The 15,285-nt window shown below is 45.1% G+C and overlaps 1 protein-coding gene across 3 annotated transcripts in view; it reads left to right on the forward strand.

The window, feature by feature from the left end:
* zzef1 (zinc finger, ZZ-type with EF hand domain 1) overlaps nt 1-14,910 on the forward strand; it is a 29,779-nt gene extending 14,869 nt beyond the window's left edge. Inside the window, exons 28-54 of one of the 3 annotated variants that reach the window (XM_015961759.3) lie at nt 1,304-1,394; nt 1,479-1,944; nt 2,019-2,183; nt 2,691-2,810; nt 2,902-3,063; nt 3,209-3,341; nt 3,571-3,709; nt 3,791-3,956; nt 4,035-4,297; nt 4,417-4,589; nt 4,667-4,829; nt 5,364-5,527; nt 5,617-5,897; nt 5,975-6,149; nt 6,236-6,368; nt 6,530-6,756; nt 6,832-7,140; nt 7,221-7,321; nt 7,417-7,552; nt 7,644-8,006; nt 8,093-8,236; nt 8,417-8,585; nt 8,672-8,770; nt 8,840-9,005; nt 10,212-10,362; nt 12,050-12,121; nt 14,717-14,910. In XM_015961759.3, coding sequence (XP_015817245.3) covers nt 1,304-1,394; nt 1,479-1,944; nt 2,019-2,183; nt 2,691-2,810; nt 2,902-3,063; nt 3,209-3,341; nt 3,571-3,709; nt 3,791-3,956; nt 4,035-4,297; nt 4,417-4,589; nt 4,667-4,829; nt 5,364-5,527; nt 5,617-5,897; nt 5,975-6,149; nt 6,236-6,368; nt 6,530-6,756; nt 6,832-7,140; nt 7,221-7,321; nt 7,417-7,552; nt 7,644-8,006; nt 8,093-8,236; nt 8,417-8,585; nt 8,672-8,770; nt 8,840-9,005; nt 10,212-10,362; nt 12,050-12,121; nt 14,717-14,797 — 4,812 coding nt within the window. In that variant the 3' untranslated portion in view covers nt 14,798-14,910. The remainder of the gene's footprint in view (nt 1-1,303; nt 1,395-1,478; nt 1,945-2,018; nt 2,184-2,690; nt 2,811-2,901; nt 3,064-3,208; nt 3,342-3,570; nt 3,710-3,790; nt 3,957-4,034; nt 4,298-4,416; nt 4,590-4,666; nt 4,830-5,363; nt 5,528-5,616; nt 5,898-5,974; nt 6,150-6,235; nt 6,369-6,529; nt 6,757-6,831; nt 7,141-7,220; nt 7,322-7,416; nt 7,553-7,643; nt 8,007-8,092; nt 8,237-8,416; nt 8,586-8,671; nt 8,771-8,839; nt 9,006-10,211; nt 10,363-12,049; nt 12,122-14,716) is intronic. The other 2 variants (XM_015961761.3, XM_015961760.3) reach the window with 2 other exon arrangements.
* The last annotated feature ends 375 nt before the right edge of the window (nt 14,911-15,285 follow it).

The raw sequence follows: 15,285 nt of genomic DNA on the forward strand, positions 1-15,285 counted from the left end.
CATATGAATTGTTTTAGAACCCTTTAATTGGCAGAATCTGATATTAATTTAGTTCTTACAAAAATGGGTCCCAACGTGGTTTGTGTGGCGTTGCCATAGTGTGACGTCATAGGCACAGATCCCCTGTCCTCTTGTTTGGAAATGGAAATATGATCACCCTACATTAAACAAACTGTCCACCCGGGCTTTTGCGCTGCACAGAGACGCTTTGCTGCCTACGACTGAACGTCAGTTGAGAGTCAGTCTCATGCAGACTGACCAATGAAGAGAGGGCCTCAAGTTAAGACCCTCTCCTCATTGGTCAGTCCACACGAGGTGGGTCAAAGGTTACTCTGGGCGGGTTACGTGTTGTCAGGCATTCAAGTATTGAGTATATTTACTGCATATTACAGTAAAATATTATGTATGTGACCACATTATGGTGATCCTCAGGTTGTGATGATGGAGCCCTTGAATATTGTTGCCCACGGTACAACAAAGTGTTAATCTGGCCCTGGTTCCGCCGTCACATTCCCGCAGAAACTGGTTGATCACACCGGGGCCAGACTACTAGCATGTGGTTTTACAACCACAATGTCCTCAGAAGCAAAAACGCCTTTAAAAGGGAGGGAGGAGTCCTAACTGTTGCTGCAGGCGTGTTGTGTGAGAGTGCAGTTATATACTGGTTAATATATTTTTGGGTTCAGTTGCTTTCATGTGGCCTAATGTGAGTCTATTTGGGATCATTGGAATGATCAGCAGCATTTCTTGATGTGACTTTATGGCAGTTGCCCAGGGCATCATCACAAGGAGGATGGCATCCATTTACTTTTGTTTTATTTGGTATTTTTTCAGTCATTTTTGGAAATAGTGATCAATTTTGATTAATTCACAGCCTATGTTTAATTACATTTAAAATAAATGTCAACAGATGAGATCAAACAAAACAGATGAGAATTGCCCTTAAGCTGTTTAACTTGGACCAAGCATTTTAGGTCACAGATAGATGTAGCTTAGGGTCTCTGTCTATACACCTTATAAGACAATTTAGGTGATGGCATGTTGTTTTTCTGCTATTGAACTGTTTTCTAATAATGTTGTGTTAAATAAAGTGAAGGAAGGAGAGAAATAACGTTTCCCTAGCAGTTTTTAAAAATTTCCCCATGTAATCCGATTAATCGATTAATCGTGTCGAGACCCCATCCGATTCATCGATTATCCAAATAATCGTTTGTTGCAGCCCTAGTGTCGCGGACATGATTTGTGTTTCTGTCTAATCTCTCCTGATTTCTGATCCATCTTCTGGGTTTTTACTCCCCATCAGTTGGAGATGAAGCAGCGATATCTCGTTGGAAAAATGATCGTACAGGAAGATGATGAAGAGAGTCAAGAAGAGGTTACCATGGAGACAGTAGGTGAGGACTGCATATGATGCAATTCCAAACATGCTTGTTTTATTTAGCTTATTTCTACTAATTAGATTTGTTGTTTTTTTTTAGCTGAAATGTTGATTGAGAAGAGCCTCTTGCTGTTTCGATTCGCTCCTTGTGGAAAATCATGTCATGGCAGCGACTCCTTAAAAGTGACAGAGAGCAGCTTTGCTCCTCTCCTTCGCCCCGATTCAATCTCAGAAGGAGACTTCCAGCCCAGTTCCTCCTCTCCTCAGACCGGATGTCCCAAGGAGGCTGGTGATGCCAGATCAGAACCGAGTCAGCCGCCCAACGCTCCGGTTCCAAACCCCTCTTCAGCTGAGTACAGCCGGCAGGAGAGCGCCTCATCCCAGCCGGCAGAACCAGCCTCACCCTCCATCCTCTCCCACAAGGCTCCGTTGAGTCGCTCACGCCTTCGCCTCCTGTCCTGCCGCTCTGTTGAGGAGCCCCGCATGACGCCATCGGTCAAAGATCGCTATCCGATCCTCAAACACATCCTGAACTTCATGAAGGATCAGGCTTTCACGACAGCGAGGTAACACATATCAGCCTCGGACGCATTATTTAGGTAACTCGGAGCCTTCAGCCATCCAACTCTTGCTTCTGCAGCGTTCTGCACACCCTGGCCCTCAGCACAGCCCAGGCCCGGAGCGTGTGTAAGGTGCTGGAGATGATTCAGCAGTGTTTGCATTCCCTGGGACAGCCGCACCTCTTCCAGCCCCCCTGCATCCTGTTCCTGCAGGAGCTGCTGGCGTGTCAGAAAGACTTCACCAGGTAGAAAACAAACAACTTAAGATCAGATTAATTTAGAAATGTGAATGTTTGGAGCATATTACTATCATTATTATTATTATTATTATTATTATTATTATCATCATTATCATCATTATTTTTATTATTATTATTATCATTATTATTATTATTATTATTATTATTATTATTATTATTATTATTATCATATTATCATCATCATTATTATTATTATTATCATTATTATTATTATTATTATTATTATTATTGTCATCATTATCATTATTAATATTATTATCATATTATTATTATTATTATTATTATTATTATCATATTATCATCATTATTATTTTTATTATTATCATCATTATCATCATTTTTATTATTAATATTATTATTATTATTATTATCATATTATTATTATTATTATTATTATTATTATCATATTATCATTATTATTATTATTATTATTATGTAAATGTGTCTTTATATTTGACTGTAGCTGAAGAATGATGAGTTTTTCTTTGTCAGCTATTTTACTCAGCTGTCCGACAGCGGGCATAAACTGGGAGAGGAGGTGAGGCGCTCCTATCATCAGCTGCTGCTCATGCTCGTGGAGGCTGTCCAGAGCTTCAGTAGCTTAAACGAAGAGTGAGCAGATTTCCTTTTACCTCCTCGTGTTTCCTCTTAAGTGGTTTTTGTTATGAGAGGTGTGTGCAGTAAGCTGATCTCTGCCCTCCAGAGCTCTCCTCCCAGCCCTCTCCTGTGTGCAGACCTGCCTCCTGCACCTCCTTGACATCAACTGGGAGGCTCAAGACCTCCTTCTCTTCCTGAACATCAAGCTTCCAGAGCTCCTGCTCGGCATGTCCCAGGAGAACATCAGCATTCACGACATCGCCATCAGGTACCATCAGGTTCAGTTTCCAATCTTGGTGCCAGTTAGAAAAGCTTTTGTCTTTGCTTTCAGCGTCACGAGTCCCATTTTCATTCATCAGAGGAGGAGTAATGTGAGATGATTGATTATTTCTGTGGTTCAAACTCTTCTTCAGTCAGTGGACGGAGGAGGATGAGATTGCAGACTACAAGAAGAACCAGGAGTGGATGGATGAGTGTATGGACGGCATGTTTGAGAAGTGGTACGACAAAATCGATGAGGACGAGTGCGTGGATGACAGGAGAAAGGTATTTCAGGGTCCATTTCCTGTCTGAAGAAAACAAATGGTACTTATAGATCAATCCGACAGGCTTAAGTGCTGCTCTGCCGCCTGCAGACAGACCAGATTACTCCTCAGCTGAACAAAAGGAAAACTAAATGCTAGTAATCGCTTCAGTACATTTTCACACGCATATTGTTTTTTTTGACCCAATTTTCTATTTGAAGAGTTGTAACTGCAGTCTATCCTCGCCACAGATGCACATGTTCATTGCCCGCTACTGCGACCTGCTCAATGTGGTGATCTCCTGCGACGGGTGTGAGAGGATGGCACCGTGGCATCGCTACAGGTGTCTGCAGTGCTTGGATATGGACCTCTGCAAGACCTGCTTCCTCAGTGAGCTCCGACACGCCGGGACGTAAGCCGCTGCGCCGGAGAGGCGGTCAGACTAACTGCGTATTTGTGTTTTGGTACCAGGTGGCGCTAAGCCCGAGGGCCACGAGGATGATCATGAGATGGTGAACATGGAGTACGCCTGCGATCACTGCCAGGGACTGATCGTAGGCAGCAGGATTAACTGTAACGTGTGTGAGGATTTTGACCTGTGCTACGGTTGCTATGACGCAAAGAAATATCCCGACAGGTGAGCGTTTAGAGACGAGCATCATTCCTGGTTAAACGTGGGGTTCATTGATGCTTTAGTACTTTTTCCCCTCTTTAGTCACTTGCCCACCCACCGGATCACAGTGTTTCCCATGGTGACCATCCGAATCAGCGACCGCCACCGCCTGATCCAGCCCTACATCCACAACTACTCCTGGCTGCTGTTTGCCGCTCTGGCGCTGTACACGTCTGAGCTGTGCAGCGAGAAGCAGACGGACAGAGACGACCTGGACAGCAGAACTCTGGAGCAGGCCTCGGCTCTGCAGACGCGCTGCTCCCGTCTCATCACTGACTGTCTGCTCAAGAAACAAACTGGCAAAGGTGAGTCCCAACTGGGGTGAAAGGAGACATTATGGGTTGTGCCTGAGGCAGGTGAGCAGTCATTTGGATGAGCGTTGGAAGCTACCATGCTTTAAACAAACACCTTGTCCTGTCTGTAGGTCTCCGCTCTTCCACCTTGATCGCGCTACTGTCCTCCAACGAGTCGGTGTCTGAGAGTGAAATGTGTCCAGCGTCTCCGGAGACGTCCCAGGAGCTGAGCACAGCCACCGACACGTCCTCGCTGCCTGGCAGCACCGCAGCGATCTGCTCACCGTCGTCCCCCAGGGACAAGGTCAGCAACCGTGATGATGTCATGAGAAGTCAGAATGCAGTCTGAAGGATTTTAACTGCTGGTAACGTCCTCCACAGAGTAAACCAGCAGGAAAGGACAAAAGGGCAGAGTTGTCCTTTCCACCAAGCTCTGGGGACGGAGACAAGGAGAAGCTGGTTGCTCAAGACACTCTGGACTCCGCTAGTCTGAGCCAGACGCCCTCTGTGTCCAGCGAAGACCCGCTGTCTCCTGTGGTGAGAAGTAGGTGCTCCTTTCTCTCTTCTTTCCTTCTCATTATTTCCTTATTTGTTTTTCTTAGTTTTGCAATTTTTTCATTTGTTTTGTTTTTTGTTTGTTTCCTTTTTGCTTTGTTTATTTCTCTTATTTCATGATATTATTATATTATATTATGTTATTGTATTATATTATATTATATTATATTATGTTATTATATTATGTTATTATATTATATTATATTATATTACATTATATTATATTACATTATATTATATTATATTATATTATGTTATTATATTATATTATATTATATTATATTATATTATATTATATTATGTTATTATATTATATTATATTACATTATATTATATTATATTATGTTATTATATTATATTACATTATATTATATTATTATATTATGTTATTATATTATATTACATTATATTATATTATGTTATTATATTATATTATATTACATTATATTATATTATATTATTATATTATGTTATTATATTATATTACATTATATTATATTATATTATATTATATTTATTTTAGCCTCAGAGTCTGGACCAGAAGCACTGAATTCTTCAGCATCTGACGTTTCTAAGGAGACGGATGAGAGACTGCCCCAGGTTCCCCTCCAGGACTACGTGTTTTCCGAGTGTTCCAGGGAGAGGATCCTGGGACTTCTAGCAGCAATGCTCCCACCAGCTAAACCAGTAAGTGGAGCAGAAAGCTGTTGTCCACCGCTCCTGTCCCTACATCCACAGGTTCCTAATCACTGACGTCTCCTCTCTCCTTTCCTCAGTGCAGAACCATGTCTCTACCCAGTCTGAGCTCCATCCTGCCACACCTTTTCAGGGCAGTTATTTCCAACGCCGGCTCTCTGAACAAGACCTTCCACCTCACGCTGGGACTCCTTGGTCAGCTGCTGCTGCGGATCACTCCGACGGAAGCGGACGCCGCCGTCACCGAGGCTCTGGCTGACAAGTACGACCTGCTGACTCAAGGGGAGGTGGCGTGTTCAGACACGCAGGGCTGGAAGACCACCCAGCTGCTCTTCTGCCTCGGGGCTGCCTGTTTAGACAGGTACACGAAACTAGAAACAGTCGCTTGAATATTATTTTTTTATTGTTAAAATACAGTTTATTTGTCTCGTTCTGTAGTCGTATTGGTCTGGACTGGGCGTGCACGGTGGCGGACATCCTTCACAGCCTGAACGCTTGTCCTGAGTGGAGCACGGTCATCGCTGCCTTCACTGACCACTGCGCCCAGCAGCTTCCACACAGTCTGAAACGGATTAACCTCTTCACTCTGCTGGTGCTGGTGGGCTTCCCCGAGGTACGCAGCATCCCTCCCCCCCCCCACCACCACCGCGAGTCTCAACAAGCTCATGACTCTTGTCGTGACTCCTCCGTGTGTTTCAGGTGCTGTGCGTGGGCACTCACACGGTGTTTATCGACAACGCCAACGAGCAGCACAACATGATCCTGCTCAAGCACTTCACAGAGAAGAATCACGCGGCGGTGGTGGACGTCAAGACGCGCAAAAGGAAAACAGGTTAGCGCTGCAGGAACGACCCGCGTAATATCGGACGGTAAAACAGCTACAACTCAGATTTACAGGTGTTGTGAGACCGTTCACGACGTAAACGCTGAGGTCAAACAGAATTAAAGTTTTTGACCAAAACAGCTGTAATCCCATCGTGTTTTCCTTCACAGTGAAGGACTACCAGCTCATCCAGTCTCAGGATTCCTCCACAGCTGCTTCTTCTGCACAATCAGAGAACCAAGGCCTCCAAAACACACTTCTGAGTCGCTACCTGAGCAACTTCACCTCCGTGATCAGCCACCTCCTACAAACCAGCCAGGAGAATGGGTCTTCTGATGCCGTGGAGGCTTCCTGGGTCCTGTCTTTGGCTCTTAAAGGCCTCTACAATACACTCAAGGTCTCTGCTCTAACTAAAAAAAAGAAAACAAGGTTGCCTCGGTTTTCCCATCTCACTGCGTGTTCTGTTTGGTAGAAGCACGGCGTGGAGAGCTCCCAGGAGGCCATTCGGCAGTCGGGGCTGACCCAGCTGCTGGTGAGGAAGTGCAGCAAAGGAACTGGCTTCAGCAAGCTGTGGCTGCTGCGAGACCTGGAGATCCTCTCCATCATGCTCTACTCCTCCAAGAGGGAGATTCATTCCATGGCTCAGGATTCCGAGCGGGACCAGAGGGAGCAGGAGAAGGAGCACGACTCGGACCACTCCAGCTCTGGAGCCGACGACGCCGACGTCAACAGACCCGACCCACTAGAAGGTCTCGACGAGGAGACAAAGATTTGCTTCCAGGTGGCGAGAGGAACCTGTCAGAATAAAGGCAGCAAAATGAAATGGAACACGATATTATTATTTTTTTTATTATGATTCAGATCACCCATGATGCCTTAAACGCTCCGCTGCCGATCCTGCGAGCCATGTACGAGCTGCAGATGAAGAGGACGGACTCCTTCTTCCTCGAGGTGCAGAAGAGGTCAGCATCTAGAACATTTACTGTCTTCATGAGGTTCTCTGAAGTAAAAGGTCACATTTCACCGTCCTTCGTAAACTGCCTCCTTTTGTTTTCAGATTCGATGGAGAGGAAATAAAAACGGATGAGACGATCCGAACGCTGGCTCAGAAGTGGCAGCCCTCCAGGCGGCCTCGTTCTGAGGAGAGGAACTGCAAAGCCGTGGACACCGACATGATCGTGGTGACCTGCATGGTGAGACGGTTTACCTGCTGACCTCCACATCGTTAGGCGACACAGTGTTGATGTTTGACCGTTTGTGTGTGTCCTCGCTGCCTTCATCAAGCAGTCTAAACCCAGCCACTGTGAAAAGGCTACAGAGGAAATCAACGTGGTGGCTCAGAAGCTCATCACCAATTCAGAGAGCGACCTGCAGCTGAGCTACGCGAAGCAGAGACGCTCCAAAAGCTCGGCTCTGCTGCACAAAGAGCTGGACGTCCGCAGCAACCGGGCAGTTCGGCAGTACCTGGTCAAGGTCAACCAGGCCATCGCCACGCTGTACGCCCGCCACGTGCTGGCGCTGCTGCTGGCCGACTGGCCTGCGGAGGCGCTGCTGAGCGAGGAGGCTCTGGAACTGAACGGGTCGTCGCACATGGCTTACATCCTGGATATGCTGATGCAGCTGGAGGAGCGGCCGCTCTGGGAGAAGGTGAGGAGAAGGGAAGGTTCAAAGCACTCTGGGTGAGAGGATGTTCGCTCTAAATGTTAATGTGCTGATTTTCTGCTCCTGGTCAGATTCTCCAGAGGGTGCTGAAGGGCTGCAGCCAGAGCATGCTCAGCAGTCTGTCTCTCACGGCGTGTCAGTTCATGGAGGAGCCCGGGATGGCCGTGCAGGTCCGGGAGTCCAAGCATCCATATGACAACAACACCAACTTTGAGGTTCGTCTGCAAATAGTGCAGCTAATGAAGGATTTAGAATCAAACAAAACACTCATATCAGTTATATTCACCTTGGATCAGAATGTTTTTCATGATTTTTTGAGGAAAATCGAGAAACTTTTCTTTTTCTTTCTGATTGACTCTGAGATCTTTTTCCTGGTGGGTTCTGTCTCTTCTCAGGACAAAGTGCACGTCCCCGGGGCCATCTACCTGTCTGTAAAATTCGACTCTCGCTGCCACACGGAGGAAGGCTGCGATGAGCTCATCGTGTCCAGCAGCAGCGATTTCCTCCAGGATGTTCACAACTTCAGCGGATCTCCTCAGAAATGGTCCGACTTCGAAGTCCCCGGTGAGACGAGTGGTTCTTTTTAAGCGTTTGGGACGGTTTTTACTATTACATTTAATTTTAACTGATGTCGTCTTGGTTTCTCCCAGGTGACACTCTCTACTACAGGTTCATGTCTGATATGAGCAACACGGAGTGGGGCTACAAGTTCACCATTACGGGAGGCCATCGGGGCCGTTTTCAGACCGGTGAGGAACACAAACACGTCGTCTTACCTCTAACGAATTCATCTGAGCTCTTTTCTGGTTTCTCATCAGGTTTTGAGATCCTCAAACAAATGTTAGCTGACGATCATGTGCTCGGTCATCTGCCACTGGCTGATATCTGGGAGTGGCAAGTGGGCGTGGCCTGTCGTCAGACTGGAAACCAGCGACTTAAAGCCATTCACCTGCTGCTGCGTCTGCTGCAGTGTCCGTCCCAGACGTAAGTCCAGACTCGCGTAGAGCAGGCTTGTCTAAATAACGGCCCGGGGCCCATTTGTGGCCCTCCATGTGCATCCCTCCAGCTCATCTACACTTTCTAACATTTTTATGTTAAGATTTTTATATATTTGCCTATTTTGAGGAATACGGATGAAAAGAATCCTCCTATATCAAGTTTAGCATTTTTTTTTAAGTCGAGGACTTTTAACTTGTTTTTTAAAACTCTTCTATTCTAGAGCATCGCTCTTTAAATCAAAAGATCCAAAAACGTAAACCCAAAGTCATTTATAAATCATTTCTGTGTCTCATCCATCGGGAAAAAGTTTGATAAAAACCTTCGGTGTGTAATTTTAATCCTGAGGTTGCTGCATTGCATCTGCATGCAGGTTTTGCTTAAAACTCTTCGTAAATGTCATGGCTGACACCTCGGAGATTAGGTAAAGTGTGTGTTTAGGAATTTGCATCGGTGCAGACCGACCCCGGCCCCCATCCAGTCATCGGGACAGAAATTAATGTTTCTTTTGAATCAAAAATGTGTGTAAGTCTCTTTCTTATTTAAAGTGTTGCCGTGGAAGTTGGATTTTTTTGTTGTATTAAGCTGTTTAAGGGATACTAGGCAACTTATTCATATTTTAATTTCTTGAGCTAGTATGTGCTAAAATGACCCTTTACAGGGTTAAACTTTGAGATTGTGAAATATAAAGTGCTTTATAAATGAAGTATTTTATTATTTTTATAAAATGTATTATTAAATAAAAAAAAAGTCACTCAGACCCCCTACCGCCCTCTGTGGCCAGAATACTGCATTTGCAACTTCAGAGTGCTGGTCCGGTCTGTTTGACTTAGAAACAAAAATGGAGCTGACATACGTGGCGCTGCAGTCTGCTTCTAGCATGGTTCCTGCATTTTTTAGATCATGAACACAGCCAGTTTGTTTGATTTAGTGATGAATCACTCCTGTAGATGCTAATGAAGGCTGGGGAGACATTTCAGCTGTTAGATTAAGGTGTTAAAAAGACAAAACGCTCAGCGAGGATAAAGGTTTTGCTTTTGGTTCTACAAAACGAGCACTAGGGGGTGCTAAAAGCAAGCAAAAACGGCCTAGTTCCCCTTTAAGGCCGTTATATTCATCCATAACGTCTAGAAATGTTGAAAGATCACCGTTTGTGTTTATTTATCTGACTGTTCTGTTTGTCTGCGTTTTCAGAGCCTGTGAGCTGCTGCTGCTGCGACCTCTGTGGCAGCTTTTTATGTCGATGGAAAACAACCTGAGTCAGGATCCCACCAGCGTCACTGTGCTGCTGCCTCTGCACAGAGCTCTCACTGAGCTCTTCTTCACTGCCGAGGCTCGTGCCATTGTGAGTGTAAATGTGTAAGAATGAAATCATCTGATTGGGATTTTATTCCTGATGACAGAAGTTGCAGTTTGTGTATTATCTCTGAGTGTGCACCAGATTGGAGGTGTGTCTAGGAGCTTTATTTACATCACAGGTTAAATTTAGAGAAGAGTCAACTCAATGTAGCCTAGAAAAAGGTTTATTTGTCCAGGAAAGTCCCATTTTTATTTTCTTCTGGGACAGAATGTTTTCTATCGTTGTAAAAACAGCATATTCGTCTCTACCTCCATCTTTTCCCCTTCTGTTTTTATCTGTAAAATCAGCGCATTTGTCCCTCTGCCCACCTGTTCTGGTCTGGCTCAGATCCAGAGCACGGCTGGACCATCTGCTAGGCAGCTTGCTGCTTGAGACAGGAAGAGGCGTTCTCTAGATTCTCTTTTGTTCTTTCACCTTGAATTATTAAACCACGTCTGAGGGATCGGAGGCTTTGTCGGCCAGGACTTTCCCCAACCGAACAAAAAAAAGCACTCATCAGCTGCAGCTGCCGGGTGTTGGAAAGCTGGGAGGAGAAGCTGATGTGGAGCAGTACGTGTCGGTGGACAGCAGGGGGCAGTAGCAGTACTCTGCTGCATCACACGGGATGCCCGTCATTGAGTCATGCAGTCCGGTATCTGCAGAATCTCTGTTTCATCCTGAAGACTCAAAGATGTGCAGAGATGTCGCTACACCGTGTGTGTGTGTGTGTGTGTGTGTGTGTGTGTGTGTGTGTGTGTGTGTGTGTGTGTGTGTGTGTGTGTGTGTGTGTGAGGAGGGAACACAGTTTTATAATCTTGTCAACTGAAGGTTTATCACTCCTCATGTCGTAACCTAGCCCTCAGCGCTGCGCCGCGATCCTCAGATGTTTCTCCAACGCGCCTGATTTAAAACTATGGGCGATTATCAGGCTTGTGCAGGACATGAGGTCATTTAACGTATTTAACCCTGACTTTTAAGGACTTTACCACCATCGTCCATGCAGTCTAGTGGATCACGAGATATTTAACTGATAAACACACACAAATAGTTACTTCCCTCCAAAAAGCCAAATTTTTAAAACGCCGTTCGTTCGGCAATTACCAGAGTTCAACGCGTGTAGCATCTGTTAGCATCTTGTGTGAACTGTACAGTGTCTTGAGACCATATCAGGACTGATCCTGCAGAAATCCTGTTTCTTAGAACGGGAATCGTTTTGGACGTCTCTCTTTCATCGATCCAAGACCCCCTGCTGAGACTGAGCGAACTTCTAACCCTCTAGGAAGTGAACGTTATATTTAGAAATCAAAACGCACTATGTCACACAGTGCTGATGCGTGCTCAGTGCTCAGATGTTTCCTCCAGTATAAACATCTGGGACTGCAGTGAGATGAATGGTGAAGCAGGACTCTGGACTCTGTCTAAGTCGCCCTCGGCGTGGATCCTTATCTGCGTTTACGTAAGACGAGGAGCCTTTTCTCCCTTTAATGCTTTTTTGGTGGAAACTCTTGAGCTTGTTTTTGGTTCTGAACAACTTGTCCAACATTCCACAGTTGAGTTTGATGCTGAGATGCAGATGGAGGAGGATCGGGGGGCACATTTCTAGCCGATTGCATCGCAAACCACGATGCTTCCCATCTTCTGTGGGAGTCAGGAATCTGAGAGGATGTTACTGATCGTCTGATTTGTTCCACAGACACAGGGAATCCTGCAGGAGTACCTGCTGGCCATGACCACCCATGAGCAGCTCCTCGGCCACACAGCGATGGTAAGACCGTCTGCAATGTTTTCAGCTGTCGAGTGGCGCTTTGTGTGGATGAAGGAATCTGAAAGCAGCTGCCCGTGCTCTCTGAAGTCTTATGTAACTCTCTCTTAACCACGCAGTCCCCCTCACAGAACGTTCTTGAGTGGCTGTGAGCCAGCTCGCGGCGGGAATCTCTCGCGGAGCTGCTGAGACCTAGCGGATCCCTCGGCACCCCCCCCCCCCCCCTTGTTTTTAAAGCGTGTGGGCCGTGCTCATGGCTAATGTGTTAGATAATTATGGTCCATTAGCATTTGCAGCAGAGCGAGCCACGGCGTCCTCCGTACCGAGGGCCTTGTAATGCAGCGGCGGAGCCTGAAGGTGGTTCAGAGGAGCACTCGGGTGTATGTGTGTGGTGGTGGGGGGGGGGGGGGGTGTGTGAACACAATGTTGTGGGTGGTTCTGTTGAGCTTGTTACCTAATACCTGTCAGGTTGAAAACAAAACCGTGGGTAACTTGGCAAGCTGTACACAACATTGTTGTGATGGTACAAAAGTCTTGAAGCACTTCCACGTCTGTCGGCCTCGCTGTGTCCTTGTTTTGGAAAATTTCAACATGGAATTAAAAAGAGAAACATTCAAGGGGCTTCAAAGTTTTAAAAACATTGAAAATTGAGCAACAGAAAGATATAAAGTTCAGTTTATGACTAATTGGGTCGGATTAGCTGTGGGGCTTTCAGGTAAACACGTTTTTCAGCCATTTTGAAAAATGTATCTGTAAAAGTTATAAACAGTTCCCGTCTTTCCTGCTGTAAAAAAACTCCTACACGTCAATAAAGTTTGTCTTCTAAGACTGATGAGCTAACGGCTAGGTCAGCCAAAGTGCTTAGCTGCTGTTTTAAAATGGCTCCAAAATACACAGTATCCCAGATATTTATGCAACAATAACATAAAGTTTTACACCAATTTAATTACAGTTATTTCTAGGGATGAGCCAGATACTCGTTTCAGACGAGTATCCGGTATGGATAAAGCATTTTTGACGAATACGAGCATGAAACGAGTAAACCTGGTAAATATCTGTAATCGTGCTGAAGGAAAATCGTCATTGGGTAACTGACTGTCTTCACGCTCTGTGATTGGCCAGTCACATAGAGCGCCTGCCCCTCCCTACGCACAAAACTCTCTAGCCGGCCGGGAGCGCAGTCCGTCCGGCTCATCCACACACACACACAGACAGTAACGGATCTCGCTGTGATTGCTTCACTGTTGCTCACGTTTCTTCAGTTTTCCCTAGGTTTTCTTCAGCTCGCCTCTTTTTCGGTTGAATATTTAAAGTAACTTTTTTCGTAACTGACATGGTGCATTTGACAAGACAGAGCTGACGTGCTGCGTCAGTCACTCACTACCTCCGCTCCGTTCGGGTTTTTTTTTATTTTTTTTAACTCCCTCTCTATCTCTCTCAGACACACACACCTTAATCAACATTGTTTTGTTTAACTTTGTGTGGGGCAAAATGCCAAGAACGTTAAGAAAAAAATCAGTTTAATCAAATTAAAATAAAAAGATACATAAAGTTGTGTCTGGTTCTAGCATTTCATATTTCCTAGTTCCTACTGCATGAGTTCAGATGCATTAATCCATGCACTTAAATATTAATGTTCTGATTTTATTGAAACACTTGTTCTGAAATAGTTTCTTCACTATTGTGATCAAAAAAATTAAATCTAAATTCTAAGGCTGCTCTGTAAATAGTTTTCAAATAAACAATACACATATCAACTTCTGATCAATCCATATCAATTTCAGACTGAAAATAATATATTGATGTAAACCACACCCACTTCCGGTTAAACCACGCCCACTTCCGGGTTATGTCACGCCCATTCCAAGTACAGATACAGATAGTGGTGTACTCGCTCATCCCTAGTTATTTCTAGTGAGTTGGATTTCTGCTTCAGATGATGTCATCAAATTGATTATTACTTAGTTCAAGCTGTGTTACTTGTTCAGATAAAACATCGACGTTGCAATTTTTCACCCAGTAAGAGTCAAGTTGCTGTTAGCCAATCAGAAGCAAGAATTTTGGACATCATAAAATTAAAAGAACCACCTAATCCTGCCGTTTTCCATCCTCCACCGCTCCGACTAACTTCTACTTCCTGAAACAGAAGCGCCAGATTTTTCCACAGAAAACGACACACAAGGCAGTCATTCATGCCAGAGACCACAGCAGATTTATTCAACAAAATGAGCGAATGAGGTTATTGAGAAGGCAGCTGGACTAGTCGTTAGCTCATCGGTCCCGTAGGGCTTAAAGTTGATTTTCCCAAACCGAGTCTGTTCTGAATCACTTAAAAATGGCTGAAAAATGTCTTTATCTGGATTATTTTACTTCTATAAAGTTAATAAATGACTAAGAAGAAAATCAGCTGTTTCTAAAGACTTTAGTCACTCTGAGCTTGTTTATCATCCCTGAATTCAGCGTGTGGGAGAACAACAAGGTTCCTCACGCCTCATTTCCTGTTCCACTCTGCTCAATTCTCCCCTCCTGCTCTGCTGCCCCTGAACCGTTTTCACTAATAGACGTTTGTGTGTTCTTTTCTTCTCTTTAATTGTCCAGGCTCTGAAGAACATCGCTGCAATCAGCTTGGCTATTAGTTATCCAAATAAATCCACCAAGCCACTAAACATGTCCTCATGAGAGAGCCCACCCCCTCAGAGGGAGGCGTTCTGGAGGAGGGGGACGACCTGACGCAGCCGCCTGGTTTAGTCGGCGATACCCCCCCCCCCCCCCCCCAAAACTCCTCAGCACCGTGGACATCCGCTGTGGAGGAGGTGGGGGAGCACACTCGGAGCACTTTCCACACTTCTACACCATCCCTCGTTGCCTTAGGTGAATCCAGTTTATCAGCATGTGCTTTCACAGAAATAAGGGCGGTTGTTGGGTTGAAGTTTTTTTTTTTTTTTTTTACTTAAAGACGCCGGGCTGAAGGCTAAAGGGACATGACGCGTGCCAAAACTAGCAACCTTCAAGGAAAATCTGTCCCCCCTTTTTTTGTTTTTAATGTTCCTGTGCTTTTCCTGAACAGCAGTCGCTCTGGAGTACCCGGTTCATCTGGGTGAAAACGGGTCGCCTTTGCAACAGTCGAGTCTCAGCAGACACGTAGAGCATCCTAAGAATACTGTCCA

This window comes from Nothobranchius furzeri, chromosome 10 (assembly GCF_043380555.1).
Source record: "Nothobranchius furzeri strain GRZ-AD chromosome 10, NfurGRZ-RIMD1, whole genome shotgun sequence".
NCBI classification, from domain to species: Eukaryota; Metazoa; Chordata; class Actinopteri; order Cyprinodontiformes; family Nothobranchiidae; genus Nothobranchius; species Nothobranchius furzeri.